At 35.6% G+C, this 26,715-nt stretch overlaps 1 protein-coding gene across 1 annotated transcript; it reads left to right on the forward strand.

The window, feature by feature from the left end:
* LOC111142216 (Ras association domain family member 9) lies at nucleotides 1-25,993 on the forward strand. The gene is made up of 2 exons (XM_022495246.1): nucleotides 1-345; nucleotides 23,734-25,993. The coding sequence occupies exons 1-2, from the start codon at nucleotides 299-301 to the stop codon at nucleotides 24,992-24,994; spliced, it is 1,308 nt and encodes a 435-aa protein (XP_022350954.1). The 5' UTR covers nucleotides 1-298; the 3' UTR covers nucleotides 24,995-25,993.
* Nucleotides 25,994-26,715: the final 722 nt, after the last annotated feature.

Below are 26,715 nucleotides of genomic sequence, written 5' to 3' on the forward strand. Positions count from 1 at the left end.
TTTTTTTTTTTTTCTTTTCCTGCTTCCAAACGCCTTCTTCGAGTCTGAAGCTGGGCAGGTCTCCAAAGGTGCAGCAGCCACAACAATCCAGCAGTTCAAAGTTAGGCAGCAGTTGCACAACTTCTAGCAACTCTCTTAGCCGGCTGCTAATGAGCTGAAAGCCAGGGACATTTGAGGAGGTGAAGAGGAAACTTTCAATCCTCTTCCCTTCACGGAGAAATCTGGATACCCACCCCTCCACCCCCATCTCCAGATAACTTTGAGATAAGACCCTTTCTCTTTGGGGGCCTGGTGGACCATGGCTCCCTTTGGAAGGAACTTGCTAAAGACTCGGCATAAAAACAGGTAAAGTGCAGCGTGTGTGTGTGTGTTTGTGTGTGTGTGTGTGTGTGTGTGTGTGTGGCGGGGTTGGGGGGTGGGGGGGCTTCTGTGTGAAAGTAGGTGTTTTGTTGCAATTAGATTCTGATGAAAATTGCTAGGAGTGGGAAAAGCCCTAGGGAATGAAGTTCTGTATTTATATTCAGCTGGCCAGGCTATTATTCAACCTCAAGGATCATTTATATATATATATATATTATATATATATATAATATATATATATCCATCTCATATATATGTATTATTTTGATTCTGTTTCCCCCTTTAGCCAGTCCTGGTTCCACAGCTACCATCACCAAAATTTCTTTGTGTTGCTTTGCGTATTTGAGTGTAGTAGGAAGGCAAGTTTCATTTTGGTCCAGATGGAATTTTAGCATATCATAGGAAGCGTTAAAATTTTGATGAAGATATAACTAGAATTTATTAGCCACTAATTAGAACGAAAAACACAGCTGCTGATACAATCCAGAAACAATGCTTTGGCTCCCCTTAGAGTAGGGGCATTCCTGAAACCTGGAAAGTTTCCGAAAGTGAAAATACTCTTTAGAGAAACTTTTTGTGAACTGATTGTTTCAAATATCTTTGAGAGCTTTAGGTGGTTTTAGGGTTTTAGGCACCAAAAGAGGATTCAATCAGCTCTCCTCCTTAATCCGTATTGCTACAATTTTATTTCGTTTTGATTTTTTTTTGCTATTCCAAGCCTGCAGTGCCCTTGTGTAAATGTGTGAATAAATGTTTTTCTCTTTCTCTCTCCCTCTCTCTATTACTGTCTCTCTCTCTCTCTCTTTCTCACATGAAGATTTTTCTTGAGCCAGTATGTGTGTTTCAGTCTTACTAAATAATTTATTAACACCCCGAATGTTACATTTATATGCTAAAACAATGTGAGGATAATTTTAGACATGGGCTTTACTGTTAGTATATTTATTTTGAAATAAGGGCTTTTCCATAACTCTTCTCTCCATCATGCTTGTTAGTACTTGTCATAATTTACTCGGGGTAAATTTAAAAGCATACAATTACATGGTAGGAAATGACACAATTATTTTAAAGTGTCTGCTTGATAATTTATGATGATATAATTTTAAAGTAAATCTTCACATTTTGTGCTTACATGTCTACTTGAAAAATTCTGGTTTTAATTTGTTCTAAATGTATTCATGATTGAGTTCATTAAGTTTGCTTAAGAAAGGAAAACAACAATAATCAGTACTATGAAACTTTCTAAACCAGTTTTATTTGCTAATAATTTGGTAATATACCACATATATGACATTTCTGGCAGTTAGTGAAACTATATGTTAAAATAAAGAAATATATGTCTGGATATTCTTTTTAAAAAGTTAGTGATGGTTACTAAAAATAGGCTTGTAATTTAGTGGTATCAATGCATTAAAAAATAATTCCAAAAGCCTTCCCCTGCCAATAGAAAAGCCTTACTACTTTTTAAATGATTACACAGTAGCATTATTTCTCAAGTATGTTTGTAAGAATGCCATCAAAATATATAAAAATTAGTTGGGGAAAGTTCATGGTCTTGCTGATCCTTCTAAATACAACCTTATAGTTCAGGATTGTTTTGTGTATGTGTGTTCTTGTTTTTTATTTTGATTATTATTAATTCTAGAATTCTTTCATTTGTGTGCCAAATAAACAGTTCAGTATAAATAACTGTGTGTGCATCCCTGTGAGTTTTCCTCACGGAAGTACATGTCCACTTACGTTATCTCAATTCTGCCACTGTTCCATCTACCCATAAAAGTGGCTTTCATTCAGGGCGGTGAGGATACAGTTTTAATATAACATTTTCTATGCAAAATTATGAAAAAATGGAAAGAAATAACAAAAAAATGAGGAGTTTAAAAGTATTTCAAGTTCTTCTGAGAAAACAGAATGGTGTTCCCAATGGTGATGCTTTATTAAGAATGTGTTTTGATGGAAGTGGTAATAGTGAGGATATATGTAAGTTGCTCTAATAATTGAGTGCTTCCCTTTATAAATTTGTATTTTCCCATTCTTAAGAATTTGTAAGCCACAGCAGTGGTCAGAAAGATAATAATATGAGTGTCTTAAACTAAGCAGTCCATAAGCCACGTGTTATTTTGAAATAGAATTAACGTGTATTTGTTTTTCAGTGTCCAGTAATTACCATAGATGAGGTTTTTTTGTTTTGTTCTGCTTTGTTTTTGTACCTTCTCAAAGGTGAAACTACACATGAAACTTAGAGACATGATTAAGTCTATCCATTTTGTTTATCTGGTTCCATAATGATTTAAATAATCTTACTTGGGCATACTGAAACTAAGTATCTTTCCTAAAATGACAAGTGATTCATCCTTTGATAGTAAATGTGATTGATGATAAAACATTTATCTGATAACAGCTAAGGCATTCCTCAAATATATAAAATTCCTCGTAGAATGCAAATAAAGAATTTGAGCGATGCTTTTGTATATCTTGTGATATATAATTTATACAAGTAAAAGAGCTGCTTGAACATAATTGCATCTTTGTAAGCAGGAAAAAATATAGATTACTAGAAGGAATCTTAGGAATTTGAGATCATAAAATTTTGACAAAGTTTGTTTATTGAACTTTTCTGCATTTATTCTCTTTCTGTCTTTTCCAAGTATGAGGCATAAAATCTTTTAGAAAATACAAGTTGTAAAGCTTAGAGAGAGCAGTGTCATATCTGTCTAGTCACCATTGTGTTTTTATGCCTAGGACACTGCCTGGCATATTCTGGACCCATGATACAGTTATTTTCATAATTTGTAAATTAAATCATAAAAACATAGTTACTATTTTATTCTCTATTCATCTTCTGAGCTCGATTGGTATTGTATAGAAATGAATGCTTCATAAAGGATTGGTTGACATTTGATATAATCCAAAACTCAAGGAAATAGGCAAATAATTTTATGGAATTGTACACCAAGTTAATCCTACCCCACTACATGATCTTTTCTAAATTTTAAGAAGCATTTAAATTTAAAAAATGGCGCAATAGTCTTTGGGGAATTTGAGAATAATGCATGGTCACAAATGATGGTATTATGGCACACAAACTTTGTATGCTTTTCATTCCTAACTTTCATAGAAGTAAAAGAAATGGAACCAATATTAGATCCTTTATATTTGTAATCAGAATTAATCTTTTAATTGTAGTAACAATGCCACAAATGCTTCATCAGAAGGAAGAATTTAATTTTGCAGTTATGGTAAAAGTTGCTGGCAAGATGGATGTTTTCCCTGAAATTAGAAGTATGGTGATTTGTGAAATGGAAAATTATCATGTACTATTTTGTCTAACCTCAAATAAACACTTAAAATATTCCTGAAAACGGATTGAGAAATCCACAGTATTTGAGTACATACATCTTTTTAGTTCCCAGGAGTTCCTGAAAGAGATTTCCCCTGATGATACTTGGTAACTTAAGTAGTTATTAGTTGGCAGGAGATAGCCCATTAGGAACAATGACTGGAATGCTTTATCCTTGGCCAGAAAAATACCAAGAGCACTGAAGGCAGTGAAATTGAGCTCTAGGTTAAAAGTTGAATTGTTATTCAAATGACTAAAGTCAACTTAAAAATCCACTATATAAGAGGTTGTATTATGTACTCTATCAATTCATGAAACATGTCAAGGTGAAAGGTTCTTAAATGGACTTTTTGAAAAAAAAAAAAAAGTTTAAAAGTTTGTAGCTGGTTAACAATTTTATTTACAGAACATCTTTATTACCTGGACTGCATAACTTAGAAAGCTTTGAGGTTATTTGATTGGTGTATGGTTCCAGGAGATCTGATAATAGCTCTAAAAATTTACAAAAATGTGGCTCTCTTCTTTTAATTTTAGTTCTGAAAATAAAGTTGAGGAACTGATGTATTTACCTCTTCCAGAAGTATGTGGATACCAGTCCTTGATAGGGAATCTCTTTGACTCTAGCATATTGGCTTTCTAAAATGAGGCAATATGTTATCTGTACTATGTATATGTGAAAGAAACAAGTTCAACATGCGTCTGTGCTCTAATGTTCTTTAATGTCTGTTTGCTTAGGAGTTTTTTTTTTTTTTAATTTTATTTTTTATAAACATATAATATATTTTTATCCCCAGGGGTACAGGTCTGTGAATCGCCAGGTTTACACACTTCACAGCACTCACCATAGCACATACCCTCCCCAATGTCCGTAATCCCACCCCCCCCAACCCTCCTCCCCCCATCAACCCTCAGTTTGTTTTGTGAGATTAAGAGTCACTTATGGTTTGTCTCCCTCCCAATCCCATCTTGTTTCATTTACTCTTCTCCTACCCCCTTAACCCCCCATGTTGCATCTCCTCTCCCTCATATCAGGGAGATCATATGATAGTTGTCTTTCTCTGATTGACTTATTTCGCTAAGCATGATACCCTCTAGTTCCATCCACGTCGTCGCAAATGGCAAGATTTCATTTCTTTTGATGGCTGCATAGTATTCCATTGTGTATATATACCACATCTTCTTTATCCATTCGTCTGTTGATGGATATCTAGGTTCTTTCCATAGTTTGGCTATTGTAGACATTTGCTTAGGAGTTTTTAAAGACATCTTTTTGGCAAAACACATGCAACACATAAAACATTTCTTTTTTTTTTTTTTTAAGATTTTTAAAATTTATTTGACAGGGGTTGGGGAGAGAGAAAGAGTGCACATGAGCAGGGGCAGAGGGAGAGGGAGAAGCAGGCTCCCCGCTGAGCAAGGAGCCCTATTTGGAAATCCATCCCAGGACCCTGGGATCATGACTTGATCCCAGACACTTAATGACTGAGCCACCCAGGCATCCCTAATATTTCCTTTTAAACAAATAGATTTCATTCCTGTGTAACCTGTTATAATTCTACACCTTCTAGAGGAAGTTTGCATATTTGTTGATTATTATTTAAGAAAACTTACTAATGTAGATGGTCACCCAAGGGCAAAGTAATTATGTCATGTAAATGGGATAGAATCATGGATACGTGCTCAGCATTGGCAGTGAGAGGCAAGATATTTCAAGAATAAGAATGATCAATGGGTATTAAATGTGCTGAGAAACAAGGAAAGTTATCCTCAAAGGTTTATATTTGCAGGCTAGAATGGCCTCTGTTTTTATAAATAAAGTGACTTAAGATAGCTATAAAAATTCTCTTTTGTAGACTCAGTGAGAGCAGGTATTCAGTGAAAGTTGGTTCTCAGATATTTGTTGATTGAATAAATGAATTCAGCATATACTCTTCAAATACATCTGGTCCCCATAGAGTACTTGGATCGGAGTATATCAGTACGTGTGTGTTGAGTGGATGCATAGCTAACTTAAAGAATGAATCCATAAGTTTAAGGTTGACCTCTCATTATTCCTGCCTTTAGGCTCAACTCCTTGCTTTCAAATGGTGAAGGGCCATATCTGACAAACAGACTTTACTGAGCTTCTGCTAGAAAATAAACAAAGAAACGGTGTAACTCATCTCACAGACATGCTCTTACTTCCCTTCAGTTCTTTGAGTGCAACCATGTATATCAATGAGGTTTGCCTGAGGATGCTGAGTGGCTACTATAGATCCCACTGCTAAGTGTGGAGAATCTCCCCCTTCTTTTGGGATAAGAGGGAAATAGGGTTAGGAAATATTTGTTTTCTTACATGATATGAGGATTTGTTCTCCTTCTATAGGATAATTATAGTTCATGAGACAAAGGAAAATTCTAGAAAGAGGCAGAAAAATATCTTGGTTAAGAATTCCAGTGGACAGGGGCGCCTGGGTGGCTCAGTGGGTTAAGCCTCTGCCTTCGGCTCAGGTCATGATCCCAGGGTCCTGGGATCGAGCCCCGCATTGGGCTCTCTGCTCAGCAGGAAGCCTGCTTCCCCTCCTCTCTCTCTCCCTGCCTGCCTCTCTCCCTACTTGTGATCTCTTTCTCTGTCGAATAAATAAATAAAATCTTAAAAAAAAAAAAAAGAATTCCAGTGGACATTGGGTTCTTTCTTAGATATGCCATTATTAATTGTGGGCCCTGGGGCAAATATTTAATCTTTTTACTACAACAACAACACCAATAATAACAGCATGCAAGGGAAAATCCAAGATTGACAATTAGAGGAGGGTTGCTCTTTAATACACAATTATGAATAAAAGTATTACTAAGGTTGTTCTGGGGAAGACAGCTGTGCAAATGAGGCAACCCTTATGCTTAAGTTTCATGAGCTTCAGGGTAAATCCAGATCTACTAACACTTAACACCCTGTGGCACTGTTCTGAGTGATTTACATAATGCTTAAAGTAATGCTGTGGAGAAGGTACTATTATTTCCCCTATTTTACATTTGGAGCAGTGCAGGAATAAATAAGTGACAGAGACAGGATTTGAACCCATGCACTTAATCATTATTCTGCATGGCTTGTTCAGGACTGACTTTTCTCATCTCTAAAATGAGTTAATCCTAAATCGTCAAGTATGAGATTAAATCTGGTTATATTTAAAAGACTGCACAGTACTCGGAGGATAGTAATAAAAGCTCAATAAATATTCACCCCTTGTTCAGGCCTGTAGGATTGAAATGCTATGAAGTATGTCTAAGTTTTTAATATTTAAACATGGTATGAAATTTTGGTCTTGGAAATCTCAACTCAGAACTTCTATATTACCACTGATCTCTTTTCCTCTGTAGATAGAAAGAGGTATATTATAAATTACTGAATATGATTAGAATGAGTCTGTCCATGTTGTACAAAACTATCTTTGGATCTTGATTAAGTATTTGAATTCTGACGGCTTTTAGGTTTAACTTCATTCCTCTTTTGAGCCAGATTGTGAGACCATTAATGATTTGGCAATGTGTAGCATACCGTAGTTTATGGGATTCCCTATGTGTCCTTGAGGAGCTTTGATAAAAAGAAAGAATGCATAATTTAAATATTTAGTTTTATCTTTGTCTAATAAAATGAGAGATTGAATTAGATTTTTAAAATTAAAAAAAATTAAACATTTTATTTATTTGAGAGAGAGTGCGCTAGCTAGAGAAAGAGGGAGTGGGGCAGGGAGGGAGAGGGAGAGGTAGACTCCTCTGCTGAGCAGAGAGCCCAAGGCAACATGGGGGTTTGATCCCAGGACTCTGGGATCCTGACCTGAGCCAAAGGCAGATGCCTAATCCACTGAACAACCTGGTACCCCTGAATTAGATTTTTAATCTCCCTTTAATTTCTAAAGTTCTATGATTCTAAAATACCCTCTGCAGAGTAGAGTTTAATTCTCTTGTCTTGCTTGTTTACCTTTTGAAGATAACTTTTAAAAATAGAATTAAAAGATAGATTTTTTTTTTTTTTGGTGTATAATTTTATTTTACCTAAAACATGATGCATTGGCACATAACTTCTACCACAAAAAGTACATTATGGTAAAAATCAAATGTGTTTATTTTCACTTATTAAAAGGTGTGTTTAGTTTATAAATTACAATATCTAGGAATTACTGAGTGTTTGCTATTTGCTAAGCACAATTTTAAGTTTAATAATATGAATATATGAATTTTATGAGTAGCTATCTTTTTATTTTAGTTGTTTAAGACTGGTAGTCTGTGTATTTGGTATCGTACCAGACATGCAAAGACACAACCTCATTCCTAAGAGATTAAACTAATTGAGGGAACAGCACTGTAGTTAAATATCTCAAGCATGAACTTTCTTCTAAATCACTCTTGCATGGGAAACTGTCTTTGACAGGGTAGGTAAAATCACAGTCTTTATGATGCAATTAAGAAGATGAGAGTGTACTCTCTTGCAGTGAAAAAGGCTGTTCCTTTGTACAGTAGGTGCTCAATAAATGGTTTTGATTACTTCTAAGTAGAAGTACATAACAGAGGAGTACATGGAGGTAAAGAAAAATAAAAGGAGCATCATCATAATTAGATAGCATTTATTATTAAACTCCCACAGTTAGGTGACAGGCTTGGACAAGAGTAGGGAACACAATAAGATGTATAAAGAGATGTAGGAGTGGGTTGAATCACACAATGGTAAGACTGACTAAGATAGGATAATCAAAAGATAAGGATCGAGAAGCAGACAGAAATACGGTCAGTTTGGCAAGAATCCATAATGTTGATTGGGTTGTTTAAAAAAAAAAAAAAAAGAATTTTACAATTGAGGAAGTGTACAGAAAAGATTTTAAGAATGTGTTTATATAGCAGCATTAGACTTACAGTCAACTACAGTTGACTGTTTTTCCTTCTAATAATCACATTAAATTGGTCAGTTTATCAGTTCATAAAACTGAGTTATTCTATTTGTGGACATTTTTAATTTTAGTTTTAGTTATGCAGATAATGGTCCAACTTCAGCAAGTTTTTATGCTCACTAATTAGGGTATATAATTGATAGGGGTTTTGTGGCTGAGACTTCTGGATATACTTGCACAGTACATACTTGTTCTCAATCAATGACTGGCATGTTTTATAGCTACCTTCAGTTACTCCAAGGCTCCTCTTTTACTCTGATGTTTTTCAATCCTCTTGGAATTCCTTGCAGTTATGGTTAACTGAAGGTACTGAAGATCCAGTAGGAGAGCATTAGTTTGGGAAGACCACAGTCTTTCATAGTAGAGCCTGAGGATACCTATTTTTAGATCTGCACATAAGGACCTTACATTTGCCTAGAAGCCATGAGGGATGCTGTTGAAAAACCATGAGTGTTTCCATGGGGTAAACATAGATTAAGTGCAATCTCATACGAAGACAAGAGTCGTACACCATTAGGAAAAGTACCTGTAAGGCTATATTGGACTTTTGAGATTCCATCTTTTTTAATGATGTGGGAAGTTAGGCACTTTAAGCAGAAGACTACAAAGTATTAGCCTTGGTTTTTTGACCGCCTGTTCTACTCTAATAGTGAAATCCCAAGAATTTCTCTCTAGAACTATTAATAATAGACATGAAACTTAGACTACATTACTTTTTAAAAAAATGTTGATCATCATTAGCGGTTCTACCTTTAACTAGGAGAACTTGATGTGATCAGGTTCCAGGATTAAGTGAAATGTCCGCTTGTGCTGTGTTAACTCTGTCCACAGTCCAAGCATACTACAGTATCGCTGACTTACCTGCCTAAGCTTCTAAAAACAAAACATTCATCGACTATCCCACTTTGTCAGATTTAGCATCTACTTATTTATATTTGCCTTGTGCTGACTTCAAGATGATGGTTATTTGATGAATTTTTTTTTTTTTAATTCAGAAGTATAAAGGAACCACACATTTTGCAGGGGGCAGGATGATGAAAGATTAGAGATGAACCAGATGTGGATCATGCTTTTAAGGGATTTGCTGATTAGGAGACACACAGACATACATAAATAATTAAAATATAAGGCAGGCATTTATAAAGTACCAATAAAATGCATGTATTCAACTATAAATATTATTTACCTTGTAATATGGGCCACACGTTATTTTAGGTGCTATCCTCACTGAAATAGTGAGGAAGATAGTCAAGATCTCTGCTCTCACTGAGCTGATAGTGCTGGGGGGGACAGACAGGCAGCCAATAAACAAACAGTAAATGAACAAGATGTCAGATAGTGATTATTGTTAAAAAGTTACTATGGAGGCAGAATTGATAGGAATTGAAAAATGAGTGGATGAGGCAGTAAAGGATATCAGGATGAAAAACAAAGAATTAATAACTATAATTTTGGGTCTGAATAACTGGGAACATAGTTGTCAGGAAAAAACAGAAAGAATGGCAAAGGTAATTTTGGGGAGGGAAAAACATGGGGTAAAGAGTGAAAAATGCAAGGTCTAATTTGTATGTTTCCAAATATTCCACCTCCAAACACCTGGTGTTTGGACACACTGCACCTGAGATGGGACTGTGAAAGCGGCCTTTCATCCAGCCTACTCTGATACCTTCTGACATCCATTATGTGACTGATTAATATAGAGTGTACAGCACCTGGAACAGGGCTTTAAAGACAAAAGACTGGTTTCCCAGTCAGGGCCTTCAAGCTGACTAATCTTATGTTAAACCCACTCAATCTCCATGAACCATTTAGCACCCATCCTTTTAGTGATCCCTTAATCATTACCTTTGGTCCAAATGACTTCCAAGCATGGCCATCACTTCCAGGGATTGCAAATTTCTCCCATTTGATAATTACATGATTTTTACCTTTTTTTCCTCTAGTGAGTCATACATAGAATTATGTAGATATGGGAGTTTTAAATAATGTGGTTAGATAATAAAATCTAAATTTTTGGTGCAGGTAAGTCATCTAGGTCAGGAGTCGGCAAACATTTTGTGAAAGGGCCACGTAATCAGTGTTTTAGGTTTCTTGGACCATAATGTCACTATCTCAACTACTCAACTTTGTCAGTGTAGTATAAGAACAGCCGTGGACAATGCATAATTAAATAGGCATGACTGTATTCCAGTAGAACTTTACTTACAAAAATAGGTGGTGGGACAGTTGTAACTACTAGGTGCTAGTTGACTGAAAAATTCTCTTTGTATACTTCTCCAAAACCTACTTCCAATTCCATGCTGCAAATTATAAAAGAAGCATTTGCCATCTACTATGGTAGGCACTTAGGCTTCAAAAATGAAAGATTCAGTCCAGGACCTGACTGGCAAACTAGCAAAAAGAAAGGTAGAAAATACTGTTACTGAATGTGTCAAGAAAGGGCACCCATTTCCATCTGGGGTGGAGGGAAGGGAGTTATTCAGAGAAGGTAAGGGAATTTGCCTAACGGAAGGGACATTTAAAGAAGAGTAAGAGAGAATAGGGGAAAAGGGTAATTCAGGCAAGGAAGCAAGTTACAGAATGGCCCAGAAGGAAAACAAAACTGGCAGGTGCAGTTCAATCCAGTCTAGAAACCCAAAGCATGGTATATGTGACAGCGCTTGGAGTTACCAGAGATCAAAGTCAGGGATAACGTGTTGGGTGCATATTAACAGTCATACTAAGGAGTGCTTGGCTATGATTTGGGGAATCAGATCATGGAAGGAATCCTAAGAGTAGACAGGAAAGAGAGAAAACAGGAGAGAAACTGAGAGAGGGAAAGGCAGAGACACGGGAGAGAGGGGCAGAGAGAGATTTAAAAAAGACTTGGAAACCATTTAAAGACTTTAATCAAGGGAGGTATACGGGCAGATTTGCAGTTTAAAAAGGACAGCCTGGCAATGTCGTGGAGCGCAAATGTGAAGTGGGCCAAAAGTTTATAATAAAACAATATTTAATAGCTCACTACAGTAATCTGTAGTGAAACTGAGAGTTGGGAGAATGAGTAAGGCAGACTTACTGACTAAAGGGGGATGACATAGAGAAAAGAACCTAGAAGATCCTAGTTTTCAAGCTTGTGAGAAAGGATGGGGGACAGCAATCACATTCAATAACATGAGGAATCAGGAGATGGAATAGTTTGGAATATGAGAGAAAAGGATGATGAATTAGTTTTGATCAGTCAAATTTGAGGTTCCTGTGAAATATACAATGTAAATATGAAGTAAACATTCAAAAAAGGAGCTTGTGAATACTGGTCTAGAGCTCAAGGGCAAATATATATAGATTTGGGAATATCAGCATACAATGGGCTGATAAACTTGTGGACAATATTAGAGTCACCCATAAAATGTGTTTAATGAGACAAGAAATGACTCACAGGAAACTCGGGGAGGCCATTTATATCAGTATCAGTACTTATTTGTATAATTTGTATCAGTCTTATGCATAATAAAACATCCTAAAAATTAGTGGCTGAAAACAACTTGTTATTTGTCTTCTTTTTTATTTTTATTTTTGTTATTTTTAAATTTGTATTTATTTGTTTGCTTGTTTGTTTGTTTTGATTCTGTGGGTGAACTGGGGGTGGTTCTTCTGCTGGTTTCACCTAGGCTGTTTCAATGAGATCAGGTTGGTTGGGGTCTAGGTTCTGATGGGATGACTGAGATGGCTGGGTCTCTCTCTCCATATGGTCTTTCATCCCAGGCATTTTCATCAAGCAGCAGTACCAGGACGGCATTCCTGGATGAAAGCAGAAGCTATAAGACTTCTTGAGGCCGGGACTTCAGAACTTTCATATGTGGTTTTCACCATATGCTACTGGCCATAGCAAATCCCAAGGTCTATTCTGGGGGAGGAAATGGATTCCATCTCTTGATGGAAGGAGCTGCAAAAGAATCTAGCCACCCTGTAGGACGCATATGCAGAGGAAGCAAGTCCCATCATGCAGGATCTGTGAAGGAGAAGCTAGAAGGGTAAAGGAAGAAGCTTAGAGGGTGAAATCCAGGAGTCAAGGCATGAGTTGCTGCAAGAAAGGAAAGGAAAGATCACAATGCAAAATGTTACAAAGAGGTCAAGTCGAATCCATTCCAAAATGGCGGCTAAGTTTGGGAGTTCTGAGATCTCTAACAAGCCTGAGAAGAAATGTGCCCGTTAGGGGTAGGGGGTAGGTGGGTGGGGGCGGGAAGTCACTTTATGGTAGATTATTGTTACTGAAAAGAGAAGAAATAATGAAAGAAAGTGAGCATGGATTGCTATTTGAGTTTGTGAATGAAAGAGAGTTGATGCAAATATGTGGTCGTAATAATTGTAGATAAAACGTGACAGGATAGTGGGAAGGACCAGAGGAAAAGGTAAAGGATAAAAAGAGTTTAAGAAGGGATACATTGTGAAGCAAAGTTCTAGAGGAGGTGGAGGCAGTGAGATTCAGAGCATATGAAAAAGCTTAAAGTTTGGGGAAGGGAGATGGACATATGATGCTTTTGACATGGGTGACCAGTTTTTCTCTTATCCAGGGTATTTTCAAGTATGTCCTTTTTTTTTTTTTTTTTTTTAAACAAAATGGCATGGCAGGCCCTCATATATTCTTGTTGCTACAAGTTATACATTTTTTGTTGCTCTTTAGGTAATTTATTTGCAACTAAGGTGAACAGCTGATTATTTCACCTTCCATTTGGAAGTCACATTTTATTCTAGATTATGTTCAGAAAGTGGAAATCAGTGATAAAAGAGCTCATCTTATGTTTTCAGCTATCCTACTGGGTAATGCAGATTCTTATATTTTTCTAGTGCTATTCAAATATGCCAGCATATTTCAGAATACATTTAAAGAGGGAAGAGTAGGTGGCTGCGAGCAGATACAAGGTAAAAAAAAATCACCAAAATTAGGGAATATCTTCCACTACATAGGTAAAACCAGTTATGGACTGAGCTGCCCACAGGAAAACTCATGCTAATAGCTGATGAAACTACAACTGTCATTAAACTAAATATTCAGACTAGGTAACTTTCCTTTAATAAATATATGCATGCTTAGTTGTTATAAAATATTTCTCTAAAAAGTACAAATCAACAAGGAAACTTTAGGTATTTGCCAGGCACAGGTGACACTGGGAAGTGAGCAGAAGAATTTCCAATGAGATTAGGTATTTGCTCAGCATTTCATCTGGTAAATACTACATGTTAAATATTTACATTTTGATTAAATCAATTTCCGGAATCTGAATTACAAGCTTAGTTTACTTAACCCCCAGTTGTCTCCAATACACATTCTTTACACATTCCTTTCCCTTTTCTCTGTTTATGGGACTTATGTACTATAGCTACCCTGCAATTATGTTATGTACGGGTTTTTCTTACCCTGCATTCCTGGCTCACTTCCTAGAAAATTAAACTGGCATTAGTAGAACATAAAACTAGTGATTTCTATATGTGTGTGTGTAAATCCTTAATCTTCTGTGCCTCAATTTTCTAATCTGTAAAATGGGTTTAACAACAGGATATATCTGGTCAGGTTGTGATGGAAACTAACTGAGTGAATGTATATAAAGCATTTAGAACAATGGCAGGCACATACTAAGCATTCACCAAAGTGAGCTACTATCCAGTGTACCTCTTCACACACACACACTTCACTATGTTTTAAATATCTGTCCTTCAATTACCAGGTCCACACATAATCATGTGAAGTCACAATTTGAAGGGGTCTTTTTTACAGACAAAATCTAAAGTATTTTTATTTACTTATTAATTTTTAAGTAAACTCTGCCCCCAAAGTAGGGCTCGAACTCACAATCCCAATACCAAGAGTCACATGCTGTACCCAGTAAGCCAGCCATGTGCCCTACAGACAAGATCTAAATCAGTATGTTACCCCAAATTAAATCTCTTGAGGTTCTTTTATTTAATCAGACTTTCTACAAAGAGTTATAGGACTGGAGAATGAATTGAAGACTTTGAGGTCAATTACAATGTTTTTATTATTATTTATTAAATATGACTTAAGTTTTATTATTTTTTTTTATTTTGAGGTATTTTATAACATATTTGTTCAGAGTTTATCTCATGAATTTCAGTAATGTTTAAATGGTCTTGAATTTTTAGAATCTACCTTTCTAAGTGTAGCTTTTCTCCTTCCGAGGTGTATGACGAATTCCTGAACATAATTATCTTCTATATAATTTTATCCTCAGCATCTATTCATATTTGCTAAAACTACAGTTTCATTAATGATTGTTGAAGCAAGTTATAAAGCGCATATACCATGATTCTAAATGGACAGTTTATTTGGAAGATAACTAACTTGGAATGGATTCAGTTAATTTGCATAGAACTTTTTGTTTAATACATTTAAGTTTTATCCTACCCAATTTTCTGTTTTATCCTACCCATTTTCTGTTTGTGTTTGGGTCATTCCTTTAGTTTTGTTACAAAGTTTCCCATTCATATACAAAATATAATTTTTTCTCCTATATAATAATGATGAGGCTAATTTATTAGCTAACTTATTTATAGTTGTACTGTGATAATTTTGATTATTGGGAAAAGATGCTATTAAATTTGGAAGTACGGTATTTTTGTTTGAAAATAGCTGTAACATGTGATTTAAGTGTTCAGCATCCAAAATGATTATTTATGGCATCCCCAGCATTTTAAATTTTATAATTGACATAGAGTTGGGTCTGTGAACTCAAATATTAGTTTATAACCTTTGGTATAAAACTTAAATTGGTAAACTTGTTTTTATCATCATCCATTTTTATTCTTTAATGACTTACATGCTTTTATTCAAAGAAATGTGCATTTCTGGGGTGCCTGAGTTGCTCAGTTGTTAAGCGGCTGCCTTCAGCTCAGGTCATGATCCCAGGGTTCTGGGGTTGAGCCCGCATCGGGGTCCCTGCTTTCCCTCTCCCACTTCCCCTGCTTGTGTTCCCTCTTTCACTGTGTCTCCCTGTCAAATAAGTAAATAAAATCTTAAAAAAAAAAAAAAAAAAGGAAATGTGAATTTCTACAAGGTATTGTCAGATCTGAGCATGAGATAAATATACTGAAATCAAATTTCTTTTCTTATTATTGTCTTGTAGCTCTCATTACCATTCATCATTTCTGAAACTTGCATTGTTGGGTTATTCTATCTCCCAGTATTATTTACTGATATGTTTTTAATATGAGTGCCACATATAGTGAGCTATACATTGAAGGTTCTATTTGACTGGACGTCATACCCTATGAGGGTTGTTACTTATCTGGGCAAGATGTTTTAAGAAAGAACTGCCTGAGAACAGTTTTCACAACTTCAAACTTATCCATCTTTTCTATAAAAAATATATATATTATGAGACATTAAATTCTGCTTTCTACTGGATCAGAATCTGTGCAAGAACTAAGGTTTTTTTTTCTTATGTATTGCTATTTTGTATATCATTTATCAGAATACAGGACACAAAAATGAATTATATATGTATTCATACTGTATCAATTCTAGTTGTGTTCCTTGCTGTAGCATTGAATTGCATAGTGACATCAGAATCAAATTAACTTTAATCTTTTGAGGCATATATATGTGTTTTGAGTTTTAATAAATAACTCAAAGGGAATAAATTGTATTGAGTTAAAATACTAAGGAGATAGTTCTCATTTCCCTATAGAATGAGAAGTTTGACTAAAAAACATTACTTTCAACTTCATGGAAAAAAAAACATACTATGACAATATCATAACTTGGCTAAAGGTCCGTAAAATGTAGAATACTCATAACCCTTGGTTTATATTCTGCAATCAGCACAAATAACTGGATTTGTAAATACAGTGTCATCTGCCAATTCACTTGAATAATGGTGACTTCTGGACAGTATTCAAACCAGAGGTGTCTTCTAAATAATCCAAACAGGGTAGTGTTATATTCAGTGTAGTTTTAAGACTAAGGTAATTTTACAGACTATTTTTGACTTCTCTAGGCTTATTTTATGTGCCTACAATGCCCCCAGCCTTGCCTGGGTGCTACAGATGCTTTCCCTCATTTCCCACTGTTGTTTCTGGGAATTACCCTTTCATCCTGTAAAGACTGTAGGTCTTGGCCTCTACTTCCCCCAAACTCTGGGTCTATTCTTAATTCTGGTCTTTGTCCCTTCTGTCAGGGCAGAATAGACGGTAAAGTAGTAAGAGAAAAACACAATGAAAACCCCTTCTGCAGACTCCCATTCCCCCCTAAACACCGCTGACACTGCCCTGGTCTCCTGACTATTTCTGTCATATCATAGATATTCAAATACCATTTCTTAATGAAGGAGAAAGATTTATTAGTCTATGAATGGAAGTTTTTTCCTAAACTATAATTAACCCTGTTCTGAGTGTTTGTGTTTCTAAATGCATCAGCGTTCCTTAGGACCAGTTCTGGGATTAACAGAGGGAAATCCAGTTGGGCAGGATTAATAATAAACATAAAGCAGGCTGTGGAGTGAAAGGAGGAAAAAAGTTGCATTTTGGCAGTAGAATGCCAACTTTCGAGATTGGAAATGTCTCCCTTGTTTATTATTTTTGTTTTCATAATTTTTGTATTAGATTCTCCAGAAGATACAAGGAAAAAGAGTAAAGGTGAAGTTTTAACATTGATTTTGTTGTAAATGTGGAAGAGGATTCTTCTGTTGCACCACTGTTGACATTTGTAGCTATAAGCTTTTGCTACCAGGAAACTGTTCTGTGCACCGCAGAACATTTATGTTCCTCCAACCCACTAGATGCTGGTGGTACCCCCGGACTCTAATGTAAAAATCAAAAATGTCTCCATGTGTTGTCAGATGTCTCCTGGCGGGGGCAGAATCACCCCTGGTAGAGAACCACTGGTTTAGAAGGAGAGACTCTCCAGTTTAAAAAATAGGTAATAATAAGAAGAAGGAAACAGAGAACAACAGTCTTTGAGCAGTGGACCAGGACTCAGATATGCCCCCAGAGCTCCACAATTCATCTTTCAATCTGATGGATCCTTCCATCACAATGTTCAGGCACAGGGGCCACCAATAGTTTGGACTTGGAAAGGTTTAACTATTAATTTCTAAGTATGGAATATGGTTCCCAAGAGACTTAAGCAATAAAAGCATTTCACTTTGAGTCACTCCTATACATACCAGCTAGATTCTGTCCATATCCAACTTTCAGGGCTGACCTCTGAAATAGTTGTAATAGAGGTTCTGTGGAAAATGCATTTACATGTTCAAATTATTTTCCATAAATATCTGTAGATTGCATTCTAGTTTTTGTATAGTGGGTTTTAGAAGCTATCTTGTAATGTAATTCTTAATTAATTAATCATTTTAATGATTCTTATTGTTTTGAAAGTACACCTCCAGGGTGCCTGAGTGTCTTAGTCCATTAAATTTCTGCCTTCAGGTCGGGTCATGATCCCAGGGTGCTGAGATTGAGTCCTACATCAGGCTCCCTGCTCAAATGGGAGTCTGTTTTTCCCTCTCTCTCTCCCCACTGCCTGTGCTTTGTTTTTATCTCCCACTCTATCTCGAATAAATAAACACATAAATTTAAAAAAATAAGTAAAATAATTAAAAACACAAAAAAAGAAAGTAGGCTTCCATATAATGTATTAGTCCTAATAAGTTTTTTTTTTTAAGATTTTATTTATCTATTTGACAGATAGAGATCACAAGTAGGCAGAGAGGCAGGCAGAGAGAGAGAGGAGGAAGCAGGCTCCCTGCTGAGCAGAAAGCCAGGATGCGGGGCTCCATCCCAGAACCCTGAGATCATGACCTGAGCAGAAAGCAGAGGCTTAACCCCCTGAGCCACCCGGGTGCCCCAGTCCTAATAAGTTTTATATGTCAAATTTCAATTAAACTTTAATGTCTAGTATATGCTAGGAATAAATGTTACTTTTTAATTTATTCCCCTGTGCCCTAACTTCAGTGTTCTTTTCCTCTGGGCAACTGAATAAAGATAGTCAAAGTTTATCCATTTATCTTCATTTTTCTCTGCTTTCACAATAAGTCTTTTTTCAGTAAATATGTTTTCAGAGATCTTCGGCTTGGCATTGTAATATCTTAGTAAATACTTTTTTTTAATCTTAAAACTCCCAGATTTAGATAGTTAATTTATTCTCTGATGCTTTGTCCATATTTGTTGAAGAACATTGCATTTGTAATTATAAGCCAACTCAACTTAATTCTGTGTCATTGTTTTTGTGTTATTAAAATTAATTATCAATGGAGAAATATTTTTAATTTCTTGATTGACTATAGAGTGCATGCAAGAAGCCCAATATTTAATTTTATTATTTCAGAGTGAATATGGAAAAGTACCCATAAGTAAGATTAATAGATGTTGTTGAAGAGCTTTATTTAGCATATAAATCTTAATTTTCTGATGATATTCCAACCAACGCGAACACCAAATAATGAAATAGCTGTAGAATTTTATACATATATATCAAATTTTATATATTAAATTTTATATATAATATATATATACATATATACACGTATATAAATATATACACATACATATACATATATAAAAATCAATAATATATATAAATATATATTATATATATGAATAAATAATATATATATATTATATATATATATAAATAAAATGAACCTCAGTAGCACAAATTTTAAAATCAGAGGGTTATAAATCAGAGAAAGACTAAAAGTTTTCTTGGCTCCTCTGTGATCCCATGATTATATTAATGATGTTTTAAAATGTCTCTTATTGGAGTGCCTGGGTGGCTCATTTGGTTAAGCATCTGCCTCCAGCTCAGGTCTTGATCCCAGGGTTCTGGGATCCAGCCCTGCATGGGGCTCCCTGCTCAGTGAGGAGCCTGCTTCTCCCTTACCCTCTGCCAGTCCCCTGCTTGTGTGCTCCTGGTCTGTCTCTTGTCAAATAAAAAATAAAAATTTTTAAAAAAATAAAATAAATAAAACAAAATGTCTCTTATTAGTCAAACAGTTATGTTATTATTGAAAGTGCATATGCAAAAAATTGATGAGTTAAAACAGGTGAAAAAGTATTGTGAAACGTGTTGGAAAGTATTTGTAAAATAATGTTAACTACTATGCAAGGTCAATAAGATTACTGAATGAGCACACTAAAAACACTACACCCCTCTCTGTATTAAATAATAATAACAGTAATTTTGTTAGTGTTAATAACCTATATTTACCCAGTACATTTTTCACAATTCTCAAAGCTCTTTTACTTATTCTGTTATTTGATATTTGTAGCAACCTTATGAAAATGTAAGTCAGATTTTGCAGTATTGCAGTGAAGGGTACAGAAGGTTGGAAAATGAATGAAGATAGAAACTCAATTGGGGCCATACTACAAAATAAATACAGTTTCGAATTCGAAGCCTGCTTAAAAAGTAGAATTTAAACATGATGAATCTTTTACTAGGCATGGAAGATTTAGTCATTAGTCATTTCTTTTAAATATATTCAATCAAGGGGTAGAACTTCTGAAAATTACCTAGTTTGAATGATGGTTGTAAAAATTCCTCAAAATATTTAGGGATAACTGACTCAGAAAATATAAAAATGCTTAAGGTAGACTTAAAAAAATATTTGGAACCAGTCAGACTGTGATGTTATTATTAAGGAACTAATTTTCTCATACATAATGTAGAAATAACAGTATCTTTGGATTGTGCTTAATGACCACTAGGGTTACATTATCCACATGAGCTGAAAAGTAGCAGATAATCTGTGGGAGGTCACAGTAGACAAGCACTTGATCCTTCCCAAACAAAAGAGGTCCTAGTTGGAGTAGGGGCATGGAAGTATTGGGGAATTGGCATGTACGTCATCATTATTATTCTATGTAGGTTACCAAAGGATTTCCGGATCTCTGCTTCTCAGTCTTCTTCACAACTACAGTGTAGTGCTGAAGAGGGTAAAGGTCATATGTTATCCTTTCTTACAGACCCAGAACTAATATTTCCGAAAAATGGAACAGCATATAGGGACTACTCTAAGAAAACAACAGAAAGGTGTTGTTACATATACATAAATGAGAGTTTTGTCAGCCAACACAGGTGCCCAGACCTGTCAGAAATCCTTTGGTACTGCATCAGAGTAAGAACAAGATTAGTAAGGAAAAGGCACAGAAGGTAATGCATTCTTATGTACTTTTTTCCATGACTGGCCATTGGGAAAAGTCCTCCCTTGACCAACTGGTGTTCTAATGGGATGTTAAAGTTCCATTCCTATCAAAGGCAATTTTATATAACAATGTTCCTCTTAAAAGAGTAGTGTATTTTACGATTTTTTTTTCCAATTTAATCCACATATCTAAATCATCAAAGGAGGGGCGCCCGGCTGGCTCAGTCAGTAGAGCATGTGACTCTTGATCTTGGGGTTGTAAGTTCTGAGACCCATGTTGGGTGTAGAGATTACTTTTAAAAAAAAATCTTAAAAAGAAAATCATTGAACTCACAAACTTGTTTTTACCATATAATGGTTAGCACTGCGCTATGGAGCCTGCTTTCCTCCTTGGGTTTAACTCCTCAATGCACCACCAACAGTGTGACCTTAGGTGAATCATTAAAAACCCCTGTGCTTTAGTTTCTTTATCTATAAAATGGTGTTAATATTATTACCTGCATTACAGAATTGTGAGGATTAAATGACTGATATATGCAAGAGCTCGAAACAGTTCAATTTGTTAAATGTTTCATGACTGATGGTTATAATCTTTGGGGCTACTTATTTTTGGTAAGAATTTTTTTAACGTTTAACCATGAATACTAAAAAATAGTATAAAATAAAGACGTCCTGTGTTCTTAGTTTTAATGTAATAGCTACTGGCATGATCTTATAAGGTTGATAACTGCAACAATTGCTCAGTTTTGTTATTTTTACCATTATTTATAAAAAGTGCATATTGAAATGGCTATAATTTAACATACAGTAAGTGCATGCAGCATGGTTTACTTCTTTTCAAGTTATGCAATTTGGTAGATAAACTTCTAACTGCATAAAGCAAAAAAAGTTTGTTATCAAAACACATGAAAGTAACGAATAATTTAGAGGTAATTTGTGCTGTACAGCCATAACACAAACAGTAGTTAGTATAAGTTACTTTGCGTACTTACTGGTTTCTGCTTAGAATGTATTTGTGTGCTGTTTCTCTACTAACTGAAATATGAAAATAATTCTGTTGCCCTAAATTCTACCTACATTTTTGCTGCTTAGAATTGCTAAATGATGAGTTTAAATATTATCAAATACCACATTATTCAATGTTGGGTCATTAAAGGTTAAATATTTTATAAGTGAACAATCATAACCCCATAGGACTTTTTGAATAATCATTTATAAAATGTTGGTACAGTTGGATATATCAATTTTATTGGGTCCTCTTTGTTATTTGGTGTCACTAATTTATCCTTTCACTGTTAGTAGTCACTTTATGACCTCAGGGAAGTCAATAACTAAGGTGTAATAATTAGTCATTTAAAATAAAGATAATCATGTAGGATTAGTCACTTTTGGTACTAAAAGATAAACACTATAAATTCTAAGTGTTAAAAGATTCTAGAAGCTAGGGGAAATTTCTTCCATATATGCGTCTTGTATGAGTTCATGTACTTTGAGGTGCTACCTAAATAAACCTTCACAACAAGCCAATTACAACTTGAAAATCTTGTCTCCATAAATCATATTGGATTATAATTCACTTTATATCATTTCTTTCTTAACAATCTTTTAAAGAGATATGAAAGACGGTCAATTTGACTTATAATCATGATGGAAATATGATCGTAAAAATTCTCTACAGAGTATAGCCCAGAAACCACGGAACTTCCTTGTTTCTTTTACTACCTCTATGGCTTTTTTTCTTCAGAAAACTGATTTTTTTTCCCATCCTTCTCTGCTACAAAGGAAATTACGATCAAGTCTTTACTTGTATATATGTCCTAACTCTGACCACTTCCTAATACCTCTGCTGCTAAAACCCTAGTCCAGGCAATTCCCCTCTCTTTCTTAGATCTTTGTACTAGGCTTTCAACTAAACCTTCCTTCCTCTGCTTTTGCCTTTTTTTTTTTTAAGTCAATTCAATGAAACAAGCCAGATATACTTAAAGCATAAATTTGATCATAAATCTCCTCTGCTTAAACCTTTCTCATGGCTTCTCGCTAAAACTGGAACAAAATCCAAATGTTTTATCATGGGATATGCATTTCTGCTAGATCTCATTGTCTATCCTCTCACCTTTCCCTCCCTCCAGCAACAACCCCCAACTCTACTATCCTCAAGCCTCCAACTACCCTCGCATTCTCTGTCTCTAGAACATGCCTCATGACCCTTGCCCTTCTGTTCACTCTTGGAATTCTTCTCTTAGGTCTCTGATGGCCTTCTCAAAATTTATGCCTCTATTCAAAGGTCATCTTCTTAGAGGAAGGCTTTCCTGAACACTGTGAGTAAAACAGACTTCTCTTTCTTTGGTCCCTTCATCTTGTTTAATTTTCTGTTTAGTATTTACCACTACCTGCCATTATAATAATTACACATTTATATCTGTGTTGTCTTCTCCTTTGTGTACTGTCGTGCCTTTGGTATCTTCAGAAATGTCTAACATATGGTAGGCATGTAATAAACATTTGTTGAATGAAAGTATGACTGTTTTCAGTAATGGCCTATTTTTACTTCTGTGACTCCCAATATTACCCCACCATTCCTACCTATGCTTCCATGGTCTTTAATCCCAAGGCTCCAGGAAAAATTGTCATATTTTTTCTCTCTTTATTCATCTCCACTTTGATTATTATCTTAACTCTAGCAGTTGTGACTGTAGTTATATTGTGGCTGACTTCTATAGATAAAATAGCCTCAGTTGTCTTTGGTGACAATTTGTTCTTTCCAGAGCTCACTAGGGAATAAAAGGAAATTAAGATTGATTTTCTGATTTATTTTTTTCCCTGCAGTAAAACTTCTGATTCATATGTAGTCTCAGCCTCAAGATGCATCTCTCATTAAGGATAAAATCTGAAAAGGGTATTAAAGTTAAACCATGGTTCTAAGTTTACACAGGCGATGACAGAAATATAATGTATTTTGTTTTTCTTTCAGATCTCCCACTAAGGACATGGATTCAGAAGAGAAGGAAATTGTGGTTTGGGTTTGCCAAGAAGAGAAGATTGTCTGTGGGTTGACTAAACGCACCACCGCTGCTGATGTCATCCAGGCTTTGCTTGAGGAACACGAGGCTACATTTGGAGAGAAACGATTTCTACTGGGGAAGCCCAGTGATTACTGCATCATAGAAAAGTGGAGGGGTTCAGAGCGGGCTCTTCCTCCACTAACTAGAATCCTGAAGCTTTGGAAAGCCTGGGGAGATGAGCAGCCCAATATGCAATTTGTCTTGGTTAAAGCCGATGCTTTTCTGCCAGTTCCATTGTGGAGGACAGCGGAAGCCAAATTAGTGCAAAACACGGAAAAAGTATGGGAACTCAGTCCAGCAAATTACCTGAAGACATTACCACCAGATAAGCAAAAAAGAATAGTCAGAAAAACTTTCCGGAAACTAGCTAAAATTAAGCAGGACACAGTTTCCCATGACCGAGATAGTATGGAGACCCTAGTTCATCTGATTATTTCCCAGGACCACACCATTCATCAGCAAGTCAAGAGAATGAAAGAGCTGGATCTGGAAATTGAGAAGTGTGAAGCTAAGTTCCACCTGGATAGGGTAGAAAATGATGGAGAAAATTATGTCCAGGATGCATATTTAATGCCCAGTTTCAGTGAAATTGAGCAGAAGCTGGACTTGCCTTCCGATGAAAACCAGAGTCTGGACGACCTGACTGAAAGTGATGGAATTGTACACCTGGAGGAGAGATTAGCGTATTACAGAATGCTCATTGATAAGCTCTCTGCTGAAATAGAAAAAGAGGTAAAAAGTGTTTGCACAGAGATAAATGAAGATGCAGAAGGGGCCACTGCAAGTGAGCTTGAAAGCTCTAATTTAGAAAATGTTAAGTGTGATTTGGAGAAAAGCATGAAAGCTGGTTTGAAAATTCACTCTCACTTGAGTGGCGTCCAGAAAGAGATTAAATACACTGACTCATTGCTTCAGATGAAAGCAAAAGAGTATGAATTCCTGGCCAAGGAGCTCAATTCACTGCATATTAGCAACAAAGATGGATGCCAACTAAAGGAAAACAGAGGGAAGGAATCTGAGGGCCCCAGCAGCAGTGGGGAGGTTCCTTCCTTGACTCAAAGAGTATTTAACTTGTATACAAATGACACAGACTCGGACACTGGTATCAGCTCTAACCACAGTCAGGACTCGGAAATAACTGGAGGGGACGTGGTGCTATTGTCAACATAATTTGAATGGCTTGTTTCTGACCTACTTTAACGTTCATGTTTGTTTAATAGGGAAGTTTATTTTAAATATCACATTCTGAAAAATGATGTAAATCATGTTGAGTATCCAGTAGTTAGTAAAAACGAGAGAAAGTTTATTTTTGATTTAAAAGTTCCAAAGTCACCTAATTATTACAAGTTCAGACGAGGAGATGTTTATTAGGAATGCAACACAAATAGCTTGCAGGTTTCTAACAGAAATGATTTGATGGGAATTATCATCCCTTAGAGCTTCTGTGAGAAATGATTTATACAAAGTAATTCTTAATATTGCAGTCAGTGTATTGAAACTAGACACATGAACAAGTAAAATTAAAAATGTGCTGTGATATATTTCTTCAAAGCTATATCACTGGAATTTTTAAGTCTGTAATGTACATGACAATTATACTACTATAACTGGTAATTCAGGTCTTGGTTCTTCTCGTTGATACTTAGAATGTACATCATCTCTGCGACTTTCTGAACCCCTCTGCTTGTTTAGACCCAGACAACAGAAAGCGGGAAGGGCTCCCAGTGGGACATGTGCAAATACCAGCAGTGGATTGGGTGGGGGTATAGATAAGAAAGGGCCAAGTGCTACATACAACAGCAATTTTTCTAACAATGGCTAAAGTTATTAAGACTTATGCCTGGGCTTTCTCTGACAAAGCAAATCTTCTGATCAAACAAATGGTCACTGTAGGTTTGTTTTTTGAGTGAGGTATGATGTGGGCTACAGAGAAAATCACAGGGTCACATTCCTGTTTACACCCTGTTCACAAAACAGCCTCCTATAAAGGCAACTTGGTGTCCTTTGTGTGGGTAAAATAGAGTTCTGTATACCCTAAGTATTAGCATTTTGCCTTTTAACCTACAGAGAGGAACTCACATGGACAAAAACCTTTTATTCTTTTACACTGGAATTCAGATTGTCCCTGTAGAACTTCATCTAAGGTGCAAACTAAAAAAAAAAAAAAAAAAAAAAAAAAGTACTAACTGTACTAACTCTAACTCCTACTCCTTCCCCAAGGTTGCTAGTAAATAATCAACAAATTGAGAGATTGTTTAGATCCTACCTTGAGTGATACTCATTACAGTGCTGGACGAGGCTTGGTTTTGCCTGGTGCTTAGTTAGGACATTTTCCTCCCTCTCTCCTTTCTTTGCTTCTTGCCAGGGAACATGTGATGTAATCATATTGTAAACAATTTGTTTTATTGTTTTATTATACTGTTAAATAAATACCACTGTGGTTTATTTTTTTCTTTAGCTGACACTTTTCCTGTATGTCAGCACATACGTAAGAATATTATTTTACTTAGTTTTAATATGTGGATATTGGTGAAGATTTCAGTATTTATAATTCCCTTTTATTCCCATGCTTACTATAGTGCATGTTTTAACTGAGTTTCTTAAGCTAGTTTTTCATTTCTCTAATCCCCAGGCTTTTCACCAATATTTGGGAAGATATTTAGGATGTTTTAGTATTTCACTTTGGAGAGCAACTGTGTTATCACTTCTAGCACCAAGATAATGCTAAAGGCTTTAGTCGAAATTGGCTGGTAAAGAAAGTAGAAATTTCCATTCCAGGGAAAATATAGTGAAAAAGAGTAAGTAATAATGGTAACATGGATTTAATTAAAAAAAAAAAAAGGAAAGGAATTGAATGGTCATCTGAGAAAGGGAAGTTTATTTGCCAAATA

This window comes from Enhydra lutris, unplaced genomic scaffold (assembly GCF_002288905.1).
Source record: "Enhydra lutris kenyoni isolate GAN:26980312 unplaced genomic scaffold, ASM228890v2 scaffoldscaffold7, whole genome shotgun sequence".
In the NCBI taxonomy this organism is placed as follows: domain Eukaryota; kingdom Metazoa; phylum Chordata; class Mammalia; order Carnivora; family Mustelidae; genus Enhydra; species Enhydra lutris.